Source organism: Mus caroli, chromosome 7 (assembly GCF_900094665.2).
Source record: "Mus caroli chromosome 7, CAROLI_EIJ_v1.1, whole genome shotgun sequence".
NCBI lineage: Eukaryota > Metazoa > Chordata > Mammalia > Rodentia > Muridae > Mus > Mus caroli.
Window position 1 is genome coordinate 120,836,589 of NC_034576.1, and position 12,959 is coordinate 120,849,547.

General features: G+C 46.0%; 1 protein-coding gene across 2 annotated transcripts in view; it reads left to right on the top strand.

Annotated features, from left to right (window-relative positions):
• The window catches only part of Tmc5 (transmembrane channel like 5), a 77,987-nt gene that overhangs the window by 59,224 nt on the left and 5,804 nt on the right, over positions 1–12,959 (top strand). For both annotated transcript variants that reach the window (XM_021166418.1, XM_021166419.1), the window contains 5 exons: positions 820–917; positions 3,821–3,916; positions 8,490–8,565; positions 8,782–8,915; positions 10,732–10,905. In XM_021166418.1, the coding sequence (XP_021022077.1) occupies positions 820–917; positions 3,821–3,916; positions 8,490–8,565; positions 8,782–8,915; positions 10,732–10,905 (578 nt within the window). The remainder of the gene's footprint in view (positions 1–819; positions 918–3,820; positions 3,917–8,489; positions 8,566–8,781; positions 8,916–10,731; positions 10,906–12,959) is intronic.

A 12,959-nucleotide genomic window follows, 5' to 3' on the forward strand; every position in this document is an offset into this window, starting at 1 on the left:
CATCCATCCATCCATCCACCCACCCACACATCCATCCACCCACCTATCCATCCATCCATCCATCCACCCACCCATCCATCCATCCACCTATCCATCCATCCATCCACCTATCCATCCATCCATCCATCCACCTATCCACATATCTCTCCCTGCATTCATTTATCCAGTCATGTTCCCATCCATCTGTTCACCCATTCTTCTACCCATTCATCCATCCATCTACCCACATTTCCCCCTTCATTTACCATCTATCCATTCTTCTACTCATCTATCTACCCATCCCTCCATCCATGAATCCTCAGGCTATATATGGAAATCTTCCTTCTCCTTCAGCTAGATATGGAAGGTGCTGGTGTGTCCTCTCATAGTTCTGACTTCCTGGAGAGGTTTCTGTCTACCAGCTCACACCAACTTGTGAAAACTTGTAGTCCCTTTTAAAAATGACATTTTCATTACTCGCAAGTTCAATATTTTTATACAATGTAGAAGTCAGTAAGCAGAAGAAAATACTTAAACCTGGTGAGGGAAATGGGGTCTAGAAGGGACAGGGCAGACATCAAATATCTTAGAAGTAGAGCTCATGATTTAGGAACACTTTGGTACATGTGAGCCTTACAGGGTATGTAGGGAAGTACAGAAACACACACACATACAGAGAGAGAGAGAGAGAGAGAGAGAGAGAGAGAGAGGAGAGAGAGAGAGAGCTGTTTTTGCAGATTAAGTCTCCTTTTCTGGGTGCAGAGGGTGTAGTCAAATTGAACCCACATGCGCTCTGATCTGGGCCACCAGACCTGATCCTGATTCGTGTCTGCCTTCCAGTGCTGGGAGACCCTCATTGGCCAGGACATCTACCGGCTCCTTCTCATGGACTTCGTGTTCTCCTTGGCCGATTCCTTACTGGGGGAGTTTCTGAGGAGGTAAACATTAGTCAGTTGTGAGTGGCGCTATAACAAGAGCCTGATTCCTGGCTGAGCAGGAAGGGGTGGGGTGGGGGGTGCTGCCTTGCCTGCAGTGTGTCTAATCTGCCCATTGTCCTTCAGGGCATTGCTCTCTTCTAACTTAAGTACATTCCACCTCAACCTAACAGCTCACACTGGGTTTAGGTTGACCCTGTCCAATCTTCTCTTTGGACAAAAGTTCCAGAAATAAAACACACAGAGCCACTTGGAATCTGTCTCTCCCTTTGACTTTGTCTGTGATGTGGAAATGAAAATTAGGGCCTCCAAAAGCCGGGCAGTCACTGCACCACTGAGATGGATCTCCAACCACATGTGTATTATTGCTGAAGATTTTTTTTATTAGGTATTTTCCTCAATTACATTTCCAATGCTATCCAAAAAGTCCCCAATACACTCCCCCACCAGTCCCCCACCCACCCACCCCCACCCCTTGGCCCTGGCATTCCCCTGTACTGGGGCGTATAAAGTTGGCAAGTCCAATGGGCTTCTCTTTCCATTGCTGAAGATTTTTTAAATTTGTTAGTTGTTTATGTATATGCATCCAAAGATGATGTCAAATTTCCCAGAACTGGGGTTAACTGGGGTTAACTGGCTTGTGAGCCACTCAGTGAGAGTCCTAGAGACTCAACTTCGATTTTCTGCGATAGCAGCCAATACTCTTTTTAATAGCTGACGATTTCTCCAGCCCATGCTAAAATCCTTATCTGCTGTAGATGATTTTAATATTCCAGCATGTATTCCTCCATATTTGTGGGTCTTGTTTATTGAAACAGAGACCTGCTACACAGCACGTGTCAGCCTTGGACTCCTAGCAAACCTCCTGCCTCAGCCTCAAGTGCTGGAATTATAGGTGTGGAACACCACACCCAGCTAGACTGACTTTCCTCCCAGATTTCTCTACATACACATTGCCACACATGTGCATACAATATCATATTCTATAATCTCCAAAAAATGCAGTTATTGTGGTTTTGCTGCACAGAGCATAAGGATCCTGGTTTAAGGTTGGTAGGATCCTTGCAGACAATGCTTGTATGTAGCAGACCATGCTGGACATACCTAGCCCATTGTTTTAGGATAATTAAGTCACTGGTGCTTATTTTAGGTGGATGTGTAGGACTGGGGCACTGGGACCATTGGCCAGATGTGGTTCTTTTTTTATTTTTATTTTTTGCAGTGCTAGGGTAGAGAGAGACACAAGGCCTCCAAGTGCTACGTGAGCACCCCACTACCAAGCCATACCTGAGTCCTGCCTGGTGGCTTCTGCTTCATTTTTATTCATTCACTTTGCCGTCATTTGATGTGCACACCCCTCTTCTTTCTAGGTGTTGCTTTTGCTGAGGCTGTCCCTCAAGGTCTGAGACTTGTTAATTCTCTCCCACTGAGTGACACTCCAGTCCTGGACACTCCTGTGTTGCCTCAGTTTCTCTAGAGTGAGATGCCATGATATGATGTCAGGTTTTCTCTGTGGCGAAGCTGAAGTTCTGTACAAACTTGCTTTTATTTCTGCCTCTGTGCAGAGCCTGAACGTAAAGGGGAAAAGCGTTTTTGTTGTTTAACAGATTTGGGGGTGGGACATGGAAACTCCCCTGAATAATGAAATCTGGCTGAAGAGATGGCTCAGTGAGTGAAATATTTATCATACAAGCATGAGGACCTGAGTTCGAGTTTCCAGAACCCACATAAAGCCAGCCGTGGTAGCACATATATAATCCCAGTGCTCTCAATGGGAGATAGGAGAAGTGCCCCCTCCCAAACTACTCATCAAAAGACCCATCTCAAACAAGGTAGAATGTGAGGGCTAATACCCAATATGGTCCTGTGACTTCTATATGCACACTGTGCCCATGTGTGCAAGCACATAAATGTGAAGATACACACATACACATATCAGACACATGAACAACGATTTAAAACAATCATAGTAAGAGAAGAGAAAAGAACATGTCATTAAAGAACAATGTGAGCCAAGCAGTAGTGGTACACACCCTTAATCCCAGCACTCCAGTGGCCCAGGCAGGAGGATCTCTGTGAGTTCAAGGGCAGTCTAGTCTATAGAAACAGTTACAGGGCAGCCAGGGCTACACAAAGAAACCTTGTCTCAAAAACCCAAACCCAAACCAAAAAATGTCAGCCATGTGCCAGGGCCAGGCAAGGCAGGTCTACTCCCAAGAGCAGTTGGGGAACACAAGCTGAACTTGCCAGCAAGAGAGAAGAATTCAGAGTTGGGTGGGTAGGAAAGGATGGGTGTGGGAAGAGGGGGAGGGTAAATATGATCGAACTGTGTTGTGTGACAGTCTCAAAGATTTAACAAAAACATTATTTAAGAAAACAAGAAAGAAAAGGATCAAGTTTCCCCAAAGTATATAGTGAGCCCGTTTCCTTCTTTGCAGAACACAGACCTTCGCTGGCTCCAGAGTCATACCCACACCCATGGCTCAGTGGCTCAGTGGCAGAGTGCACGCTTAGCATAGCAGGGCCCCAGGGCCCATCCTCAGCACCAAAAAAAAAAAAAAAAAAAAGGTTTTAAAACTGCATTTGTGAAAACAAAAACTAATTAGCAAAGAATGGATGAACCAGAAAGTAGGGGGGCCAACTGAGCTAAGGGGGGCAGGCAGCCCAGGATCTCTAGAGTGGCTTGCATTGACTACAGTAGTTCCCTACCTGACAGCCCTGTTAGGCCTGCACCTCCCCAGTTATCTCCACTGCTGGAGAACTTGCTGTAGACTGGGGGCCTTCAGCATTTGCTCTGGGACCTGCAGCTTCATTCTTGACTATTGAGGGTCCCTGCTGCTGCTTGTCCCGGTTGGCAGAGGTCTCTGAATTGTCACTTGAGTACTAAACCCAGAACATTTTCACAGGCTCATTGGGATGAAGTTCATCACCAGTCTCAGCCTACAGGAGTTTGACATTGCCAGGAATGTTCTAGAACTGATCTACGCACAAACTCTGACCTGGTAAGTTTTGCAGTGCAGTGTGGAGTGCCCCAGTCGCTTCCCACCTGGGGTGGACTTGGGAGTCGTGGTTTTAGGTCCCTGATCTGTTGTTTAAAAATCTGCATAGGTGACAGCAAACTCAGCTAGTCTGAAAGCTGGGAACATAGCATGCGTTCTAGATTATTGTTCGCCTTCAGGGAACCCCGAAGATGTCGGATGAGAGTCAGCTTAGGGCAGGGAAGCAACCTGGAGACCTACAAACCATAGGCAGCTGTAGTCCTGGTTTGTTTGCACTCCTCCTGTTATACCCTCTCCCCCATGACACCCTCCCTTCATCATATCCCCCCCATCACACCCTCCCCATCAACCCTCCCCCATCACACCCTCCCTCCATCACATCTTCCCACCATCACACTCTCCCCATCACACCCTCCCCATCACACCTCCCTCCATCACACCCTCCCCCATCACACCCTCCCCAATCACATCCTCCCTCCATCACACCCTCCCCCCATCACACCCTCCCCATCACACCCTCCCACCATCACACTCTTCCCATCAACCCTCCCCTCATCACACTCCCCCATCACACCCTCCCCCATCACACCCTTCCCTTTCACCACTGCCACAGTGCTTTTTCTAAAACTCTGGATTACTCCCTATAGTGTTGAACATCTGTCTCTCCCTAAAATTGTGTGTGTGTGTGTTTGTATACATGAATGTGAGCTTGTTCATATGTGTGTAGAAACATGTATGTGTGCACACATGTGGAGACCAGAGAAAAATCTTGTTGTGCCTCACAAACTGTCCACTCTTTTTTAAAAAAAATTTTTAGATAGGGTTTTTCACTGGAACTCACCCAGTAGGCTAGGTAGTTAAGGGAACCCTTTGGAGCCTTCATCTTTGCCTATTCAGGTCTAGCATTATATCACATGCTACCATGCTTAGCTTTTTAAATATAGCTTCTAGGGCTCGAACTCATACTTACTTGCTTACTTACTTACTTACCAGATGGGCACTTTACCAATTATGCTGTGTTCCCCAGCTCCATGTAATTCTTACACTGAAACAGAATCACCAATGTGATAGTATTAGAGGAAGATTTAGCCTTAAAGTGGAGCCACCATTAATAGGCCATTATAAAAGAGGGCCAAGAGAGGCTTCTGTATCCTTCTATCATGTGAGGATAGTGAGAAGGCTCTATCCATGAACCAGGAAGTGAGCTGCACTGGACACTGAATCTTATCAGCCCCTCAGTCTTAGACTTTTGGGCCACTCAAATTTTGAGCAATAAGCCTATGCTGTTCTAAAGTTAATCAGCTAAAGGTGTTTTGTCATAGTGTTCCAAATTAGTAAATCAATTGCCAATACTCTTAATTTTATGTTATGTATATGGGTGTTTTTCCTGGATGTATGTATGCCATGTGTACGCATTGCATGCAGAGGGCAGAAGAGATCATCAGATGCCCTGGAACTGCAATTAGATAGTTATCAGCAGCCAAATAGGTGCTGGGAATTGAACCTGGGTCCTTTGAAAGAGCAGTCAATATTCTTAATCACTGAGCCATCTTTCCAGTCCGGTGTGTGTGTAGTTTGTTGTTCGTTTGCTTGCTTGCTTGCTTGCTTGCTTGCTTGCTTGCTTGCTTGCTTGCTTGAGGCAGCTTAAAGCAAGATAGCACTATGCAGCTATGGCTGACCCAGAATTCACTATGTAGACCAGGCTAGCCTGGAACTCACAGGGATACACCTCCCCTGCCTCCCACCGTGCCCAGTACAATCACCAATACTTAAAACACAGAAGATTTCATACGTAATTTTCTTTAAAGATCTGGCCTTGAACTACAGTATTTCTGATGTGGCCCAAACTCCACTCTTGCGTCCCCAGTGTCCCCAGTATTGGTTTGTCTTTTTTCAGTGAACTTATCCTCCTTTCTCACAGTGGAAAACCTAACTGCACTCAAATCTCCACAGAGAGAATGAAGGTGGAGGGATACTTGTTTCTTATCCCTGTTCGAAAGGCCCTTCTTCTCCCCCGCCCCTGCCCCCACTCCATTCTTCCCTCTGTCCCTCTCTCCTCTGCCTCCCTCCCTCCCTGGATTACGTTTTTAAGGACAGTCAGGATGGCCAGATCATGGACTTTCATTCTGCTCTGTTTCTGTGGCAGGGCTGAGGATCAAATCCAGGCCCTCATGCACGATAGCCAAGTGTTTCAGCACTGAGATAGCCCTCCTAGCTGCTGGCATCCCTCCTCTACACAGGCACACTTGGAAACCTTAGAGCAGCCCGAGAGTCTTTCCTTACTTATTATTTTAACATGATGGAGTTAATACCAGAGTTTTGTGTGGTCAGATCTATGAGTGTAGCTTCTGACATTACTGGGAGATGCAACATCACATATCTATTGGAACTGGGCTCCATGACTCTGCCTTTTGATTGGTTGTGACTTTCTGTAGCAATCTCCATGTGCGGCAAAGAGAAGTTTCTTTGAAGAAGGGCAAAAACTACACTTACCTGTGGCTATACGGATAAATGTTTGTCTGTTAAGGACACATGGATTGTTGTTAAGGATCATCATAGCTAGCTTTCTTAGACAGCCCAAGACCACCTGCCTAAGGATGGTACCGCCTACAGTGGGCTGGGCCCTCTTGCATCAGTTATCAATCAAGACAATCCCACACAGACGTGCCTGCAGGCCAAACTTTAATTGAGGCTTGCCTCTCAGATGACTCCAGGCTATGTCAAGATGACAGCTAGAGCTACTCTCGATGTACTTTTCACCCCATAAATGTTATCACAGTAAAACCGAGAGCACCTGGAGGTTGCCCAACATGCAGTTGGCACTGTTGTCAAAAAAAAAACAAAAAACAAAAAAAACAAAAAAAAAAAAAACAAGGGTAGGCTTCTTTATATGTTGAACATGTTAAGCACTCTGAGAGAAGAAGGGGTTTCCTGAAATGGATTAAAAAAAAAAAGGAAGAAAAGGAAAGAAAGAACTCAAAGAGAAAGATACCTAAGTTCATGTGAGGCGCCAGCCTGCTCTGTCAGAAGAGGGAGAGGAAGGGAGGAGGCGGTGCTGACGGAGCTTATGATTCCTGGAATAACAGATTTAATAATAATAATAATAAAGTTTTAAAAAATCTCTACTGAAAAAAAATAGTAATGGTGGTAAATTATGAACCTGGGTAAAAATGGGCTTTCCAACTGCCAACCCTTTGAAGACACCCCAAAAAGAAATGTAAGTGGCAAGTAAGGAGTATTACATTTAAAAATAGCAAATGAGAGAGCTTGCCTTGACAGAAGATAGAGGATGTCTAAGGACAAGGCCTGAAGTTGTCCTCTGATCTCTACATGTGTGCCCTATGTCCATACACACCTACATCCCCAACAAATGCACAAGCTTGCACATGTAGCCATGTACACACACACACACACACACACACACACACACACTGGCCATTATGATTGATTGATTGAGACAGTGTCTCATTTTGTAGCCTGGCTGACCTGGAACTCACTGTGTAGACCAGGCTGTCCTTGATCTCACAGAGATCCACCTGTCTCTGCCTCCCTAGTGCTGGGAGACAGGAAGATTGTTAGGGATATTGCTGGCCACCAACCTAGGCCCAGGTTTGGTGGGAGACCCCCCTCCCCCCATCTCAAAAGAGCAAGATGAAGAGTGATGGGGGAGGACACCCAATGTCCTTCTTTGATTCTGCACACAGATGTGTGCATTCATTGCACACACACATATGCTATACACACAGATAAAATTTTTTAAATTTTTAAAGTGTATGGATTGGCAGGTGTGGGGTGTTAAAGCCATCCTGGCACCAAGCTTCCTTGGGAATACTGCAAGAGAGTCAGAAAGCAAAAGACTTTCTGACTTGTAACTGAGTGCACTTTATTGTCTATCACGACAGGCCTTCTCGTGTGCCATGGAAAGGATGGGGGCCACACATGGGAAGGATGACCTCACATTTGAGACACACTAGATTAGGGCACATTGAAGGGCCTCTGATGGTTTAGTGGCTCTGTGGTGGGGAAGAGGGATGTTCTCGCTTTGTCTCTGCAAAGCCTTTTCAGATCTGAGGAGGGAGCAGGCATGGTGGGATGTCTCTGGTCTGCTGTTATTCAAACATCCCCCCTCTGCATTAGTCTCCTATGACACTACACATCAAAAGGAACACTTACCATGATGAAGTACCACATCACAGTGTTGGCAAGTGGCTCCTTCCCAAGCCCACGAGTCAGGATTTGCCCCATGCCTCTCTCTCTAGCTTATAGCTGCCCTCCCCTTTCCTGTGTCTTCAGACACTTGTCCACCTTGTTTGTGTCCCACTGGCTTCTCTTAAGGACATCACTCATACTGAATTAAAGCCTACCATAGTGACCATGAGCCTACCACATTCTAACGCAATTCCTTTTTTGAAGAACTCTGCCTCTAAATCCAGTACTGTGGGGTGTGTGTGTGTGTGTGTGTGTGTGTGTTAGGTCTTCATATATGAATTTTAGGGGTCGAGATTATTTCCCTTGTCTCTGCACCCTGTTCTCCTCGTGTTTCCCCAGGTCTCTGACACTCCTGTTTTTCTTGCAGGCTTGGAATTTTCTTCTGCCCTTTGCTGCCTTTTATCCAAATGATCACTCTCTTCATTATGTTCTATGTCAAAAACGTGAGTTGGACCCACATTGCAACCAATTACGTTCCTTTGATAACTTATGACTTGGTGGGAGTTTGGGGGAGATCCCAGCTGGGAAAGGGCTGTGGGGAGGGGTCAAGAAGCCAAAAACAGGGAGGCTGTAAGTAGATGGTGGGAGAGTTGGCCCTTGGTGGGGTCCTAAGGACTGCAGTTGGCCGCAGGTGGTAGGAGTTCTGTTTCTCTTCTCAGGTCAGCCTGATGATGAACTTCCAGCCCCCAAGCAAGGCCTGGAGGGCCTCACAGATGATAACTTTCTTCATTTTCTTGCTCTTCTTCCCATCCTTCACGGGAGTGCTGTGCACCCTGGCTATCACCATCTGGAGGTAGGGACCTAGGCTGAGGTTTTAGTGATGGGGTGGATAGATGTCTGGTTTTAAACATGGGTTTTATCATCCAGATAGGAAGACAGTTGCCACTGAAATCAGTTTGTTATTCACAGTTCCCAAGAAGGGAAGGCTCTCCATGCTATGCAGGGCCACGTGAGGAAAAGGCAGAGGTAATCAGGAGGGAGGTGGACTGATGGACAAGAGCCTTTGCTGCAGTTTCTAGGGGAAGGAACAGATGAGGCAAGTTAGCAAGGCTAGGGATGGCCACTTTGGGTCTTTTTAGAAGGGTCTATAGCCTTGGGGGCTATTATAGGCATTGAGATCCTGACCATGGGGTGACTGGAGCCTAGGAACATGCTCCAACAATAAAAGCCCTGTCAAAAGAGGTGGCTATGCTGCTGGCTATTTGGGGGTATTTGTCTTCATAAGAAGTCATGCTTCCTAGGCTAGCCCTGGAAAAGGAAGCCTCCCCAGGATCAGTGAGACTCTCAGATGGTAAACATCAGAGTAGAAACCGGGCTTAATACAGAGCTCAGTTCATGTTCCTGGGATAGTCCGCAGATACAGGGGCCAAGGGAGGGAACACATCCTACCCTAGATTTATTCTGTACATCCTACACCATATTTAGGAGCCATGTCCTCATTTCTCATTTATGCCAAGTGTTCAAGCTTCCCAAACTGGGAGAGGCCACTTCCTCCACAATGAGAGGGAAACTTGACTAAAGTGAACCAGAGATCCTGGCTGAGCTGGCCTCTCCCTTGGGCACCATCTCACTGCAGCCCCAAAGCTCCCGCTCCATTTCTAGACCCAAAGGGTCCCTCTCCATATGGTCAGGGTCCTCTCTCCGAAGGGCTCTCTCCATATGAGTCTCAGCTCCGAGGTCAACTCTAAAGCATCCTAGACACCCCTGGCTGCTGCTGGTGCCTCACCCCTTTCCTTTCTGAGGCCCACATTTCCGTCCATCATTCCATGGTTCACAGTTTACCTATATAAGCTTTACTGCATGTACGTGCACCATGTGTTTGCCTGGTGCCTGCAGAGAACCTCAGATTTTCTGGAACTGCTATAGATGGTTTTGAGACACTATGTGAGTGTTGGGAACTGAGGCCTGATCCTCTGCAATAGTAACAAGGGTTCTGAACCTCTGAGTCACTTATTCTGTCCCAATCCTCACTTCTTTTGTCATATCTAGTCCCCACCCTCTCCTTTTAAAAAATGTATTTTTTTATTTTATGTATATGAGCAAACTCGTTGTCTTCAGACACACCAGAAGAGAGCATTGGATCCCATTACAGATGGTTGTGAGTCTGTGGTTGCTGGGAATTTAACTCAGGACCTCTGTAAGAGCAGTTAGTGCTCTTAACCACTGCGCTATCTACACACACATGCACACACACACACTCACACACACACACACACACACACCTTCTTAACCTTCCAGTTTCTACTCATGTGTAACAGCTGATGGTACCTGAACGCAAGGTCACACGTGGCTTCCATAGCTAACAAGCTTCCCTCTTGGTGGGTCTTAAATCTCATTGCCAAGAAAACCCCTCTGATTGCTCCCAAGATACTGCTAGATCATTGCCTGGAGTCTGGATTGGCCACTGTGGTGGGTGATACCACTGCAGAGAGTTGGTCCTCACGTGGCACATAACTTTCCATGGAAGTAGAGTGTGGGGAGAGCAGGCAAGATTTTCCGTGTCTAGAGCCCAAGCCCAGGAGGGACCCCTAGATTGTGAAATGCACCTGCATTTCAGACACCTGCATCAGAGTCTCAGGCAGCAGGTGGTTTTCTGGTTTTGTCTTCAGACTGAAACCTTCGGCTGACTGTGGCCCGTTCCGAGGCCTGCCTTCCTTCATCCAATCCATCTACAGCTGGATTGACACTCTGAGCCGCAGGCCTGGCTACCTGTGGGTCGTCTGGATCTACCAGAATCTCATTGGAAGTGTGCACTTCTTCTTCATCCTCACCCTCATTGTGCTGTAAGTGGGGTTCCTCGGGAATCGAGAGGGAGGAGAAACTAAGGGTTCTTGGGAGCCCTTTGTTGACATGAGATGACAGTGGTCCTAGGGATGTTCATTTGGGACACAAAGAAAGGTGTGCAGAGCAGTGAGGCCAGGATGGTCTCAACTCTTCCTTGAATAGTTTTCTGTAAAATGTCATTTAATATTTTTTAATATTTAATATAATAAATATTATATTATTAAATACTCATTTTAGATATGCATATTATATAACTATTTGATGTTTAAATATTAATGTTTAATATGTAATTTTAACATTTATTTATTTTTTATTATTATATAAGTTCACTGTTGCTGTCTTCAGACACACCAGAAGAGGGCATCAGATTACAGATGGCTGTGAGCCACCACGTGGTTTCTGGGAATTGAACTCAGGACCTCTGGAAGAGCAGTCAGTGCTCTTAACCACTGAGCCATCTCTCTAGCCACATTTAATAGTTTCATATCTAAGCTTTTTCTGTATGCTCTACAAAGATAGTATACTTACTTTCTCCCTTTGTGCTGGAGATATAGCTCAGTAATAGGACATGAGCCTAACACGTGCAAGAGCCAGGATTCCAGGATTTAATCCTCAGTACCGGAAAACAAACAAACAAACAAACAACCCCCCCCAAAGAATATCAAAATAAAATTTTTAAAAAGAATGAAAATGTGTGATAATTCTCAGAAATTTTCCTTTGGAGTCTGCAAGATATAAAACTGGCCCAGACTTTGTTGACATTTAGGGTTTTTGTATTTTAACTTTTAAAACTACCCATTTCTGACTTCTTGTGAAGAGTCATATACACTGGGTTCACTTTCCTGCATGGAAGAGCTGGTTGGCCTCCTTGCTGCAGCTTAGCCCCCATGACACTAGACAGGGCTGCTCTTTGTCAAGAGACACAGGACTCAAGGGCTCAGACCCTTAGAGCCAGCCATGGATCATAGAACAGTATCTGTGCTTTGCTGATGAGGGCAGTAAGTCAGTGATAGGCTGGATGCTGATACAGGCTCCATGTTGCGCAGCCTGATAGTGGAGGCAGAAACTCCTAGCTCTCCATGATGCTCCCTCCCTGGTACACCGCAGCAGCAGCAGCAGCAGCAGCAGCAGCAGCAGCAGCTGTGACTGACACTTTAGAATGGTAAACTGGCCTCCAGACCTGCTGCCCCTGCAGCGCTTCTCTTTCACGGGCCCTGCTGCTGTCTCCCTTTGTTCTTCTGACACTAAATGTGGATATGACAGGGAGGTTTTCTTACACAAAGCAATCCTTCAACACCACAGGTATCAGCTGCCTAGCCTACCATCTCAGTCAGTTCTGATCCTGGCATCAACCTCACAAGTTAAGGGCTTGATCCCACAAAGCACAGACTAGCTGTCAGGTTCAAGACCCATGTGTCACCTGTACTTCTGACTGGCTTTGACTTTGAAGGTTCCCATAATCTCCTCATATGCAATAACTTGTTAAAATGACTAGCAAAGCTCAGGAATTATACATTTATGATGTCTAGTTTATGATAAAGGTTGCAACTCAGGAAGAGATGCTCAGGGTAAAGGATGTGGAAGAGTTCTGTGCCCTTGCTATTGGTGTTTGATTATATTTCTAGCACTTCCCGCCACTATAAGATCATGAGGGACAAGGACTAAGCAGCCTACCTATTGCCTCATTTTGAGACAGAATGTTGTTATGTGGGCCAGGCTGGCATTGAACTTACAATCCTTCTGTTTCAGCCTATGTCCAGCTCTTCAACCATCCTTATCTGTGTGATAACTAGTCCTGCATCTTTAAGGCCTGAAGTCACCAAACATCTGATATGAATTCAAAAGACATTCACCACTCTGAACATCTTAAGAGGGTTTTTGTTGTTGTTTTATTTTGTTTGTATTTCGAAACAGGGTTTCTCTGTGTAGCCCTGGTTGTCCTGGAACTCACTCTGTAGAACAGGCTGGCCTTGAACTCAGAAATCTGCCTGCCTCTGCCTTCCAAGTGCTGGGATTAAAGGCGTGCGCCACCACTGCCCAGCTGTCTTTTTTT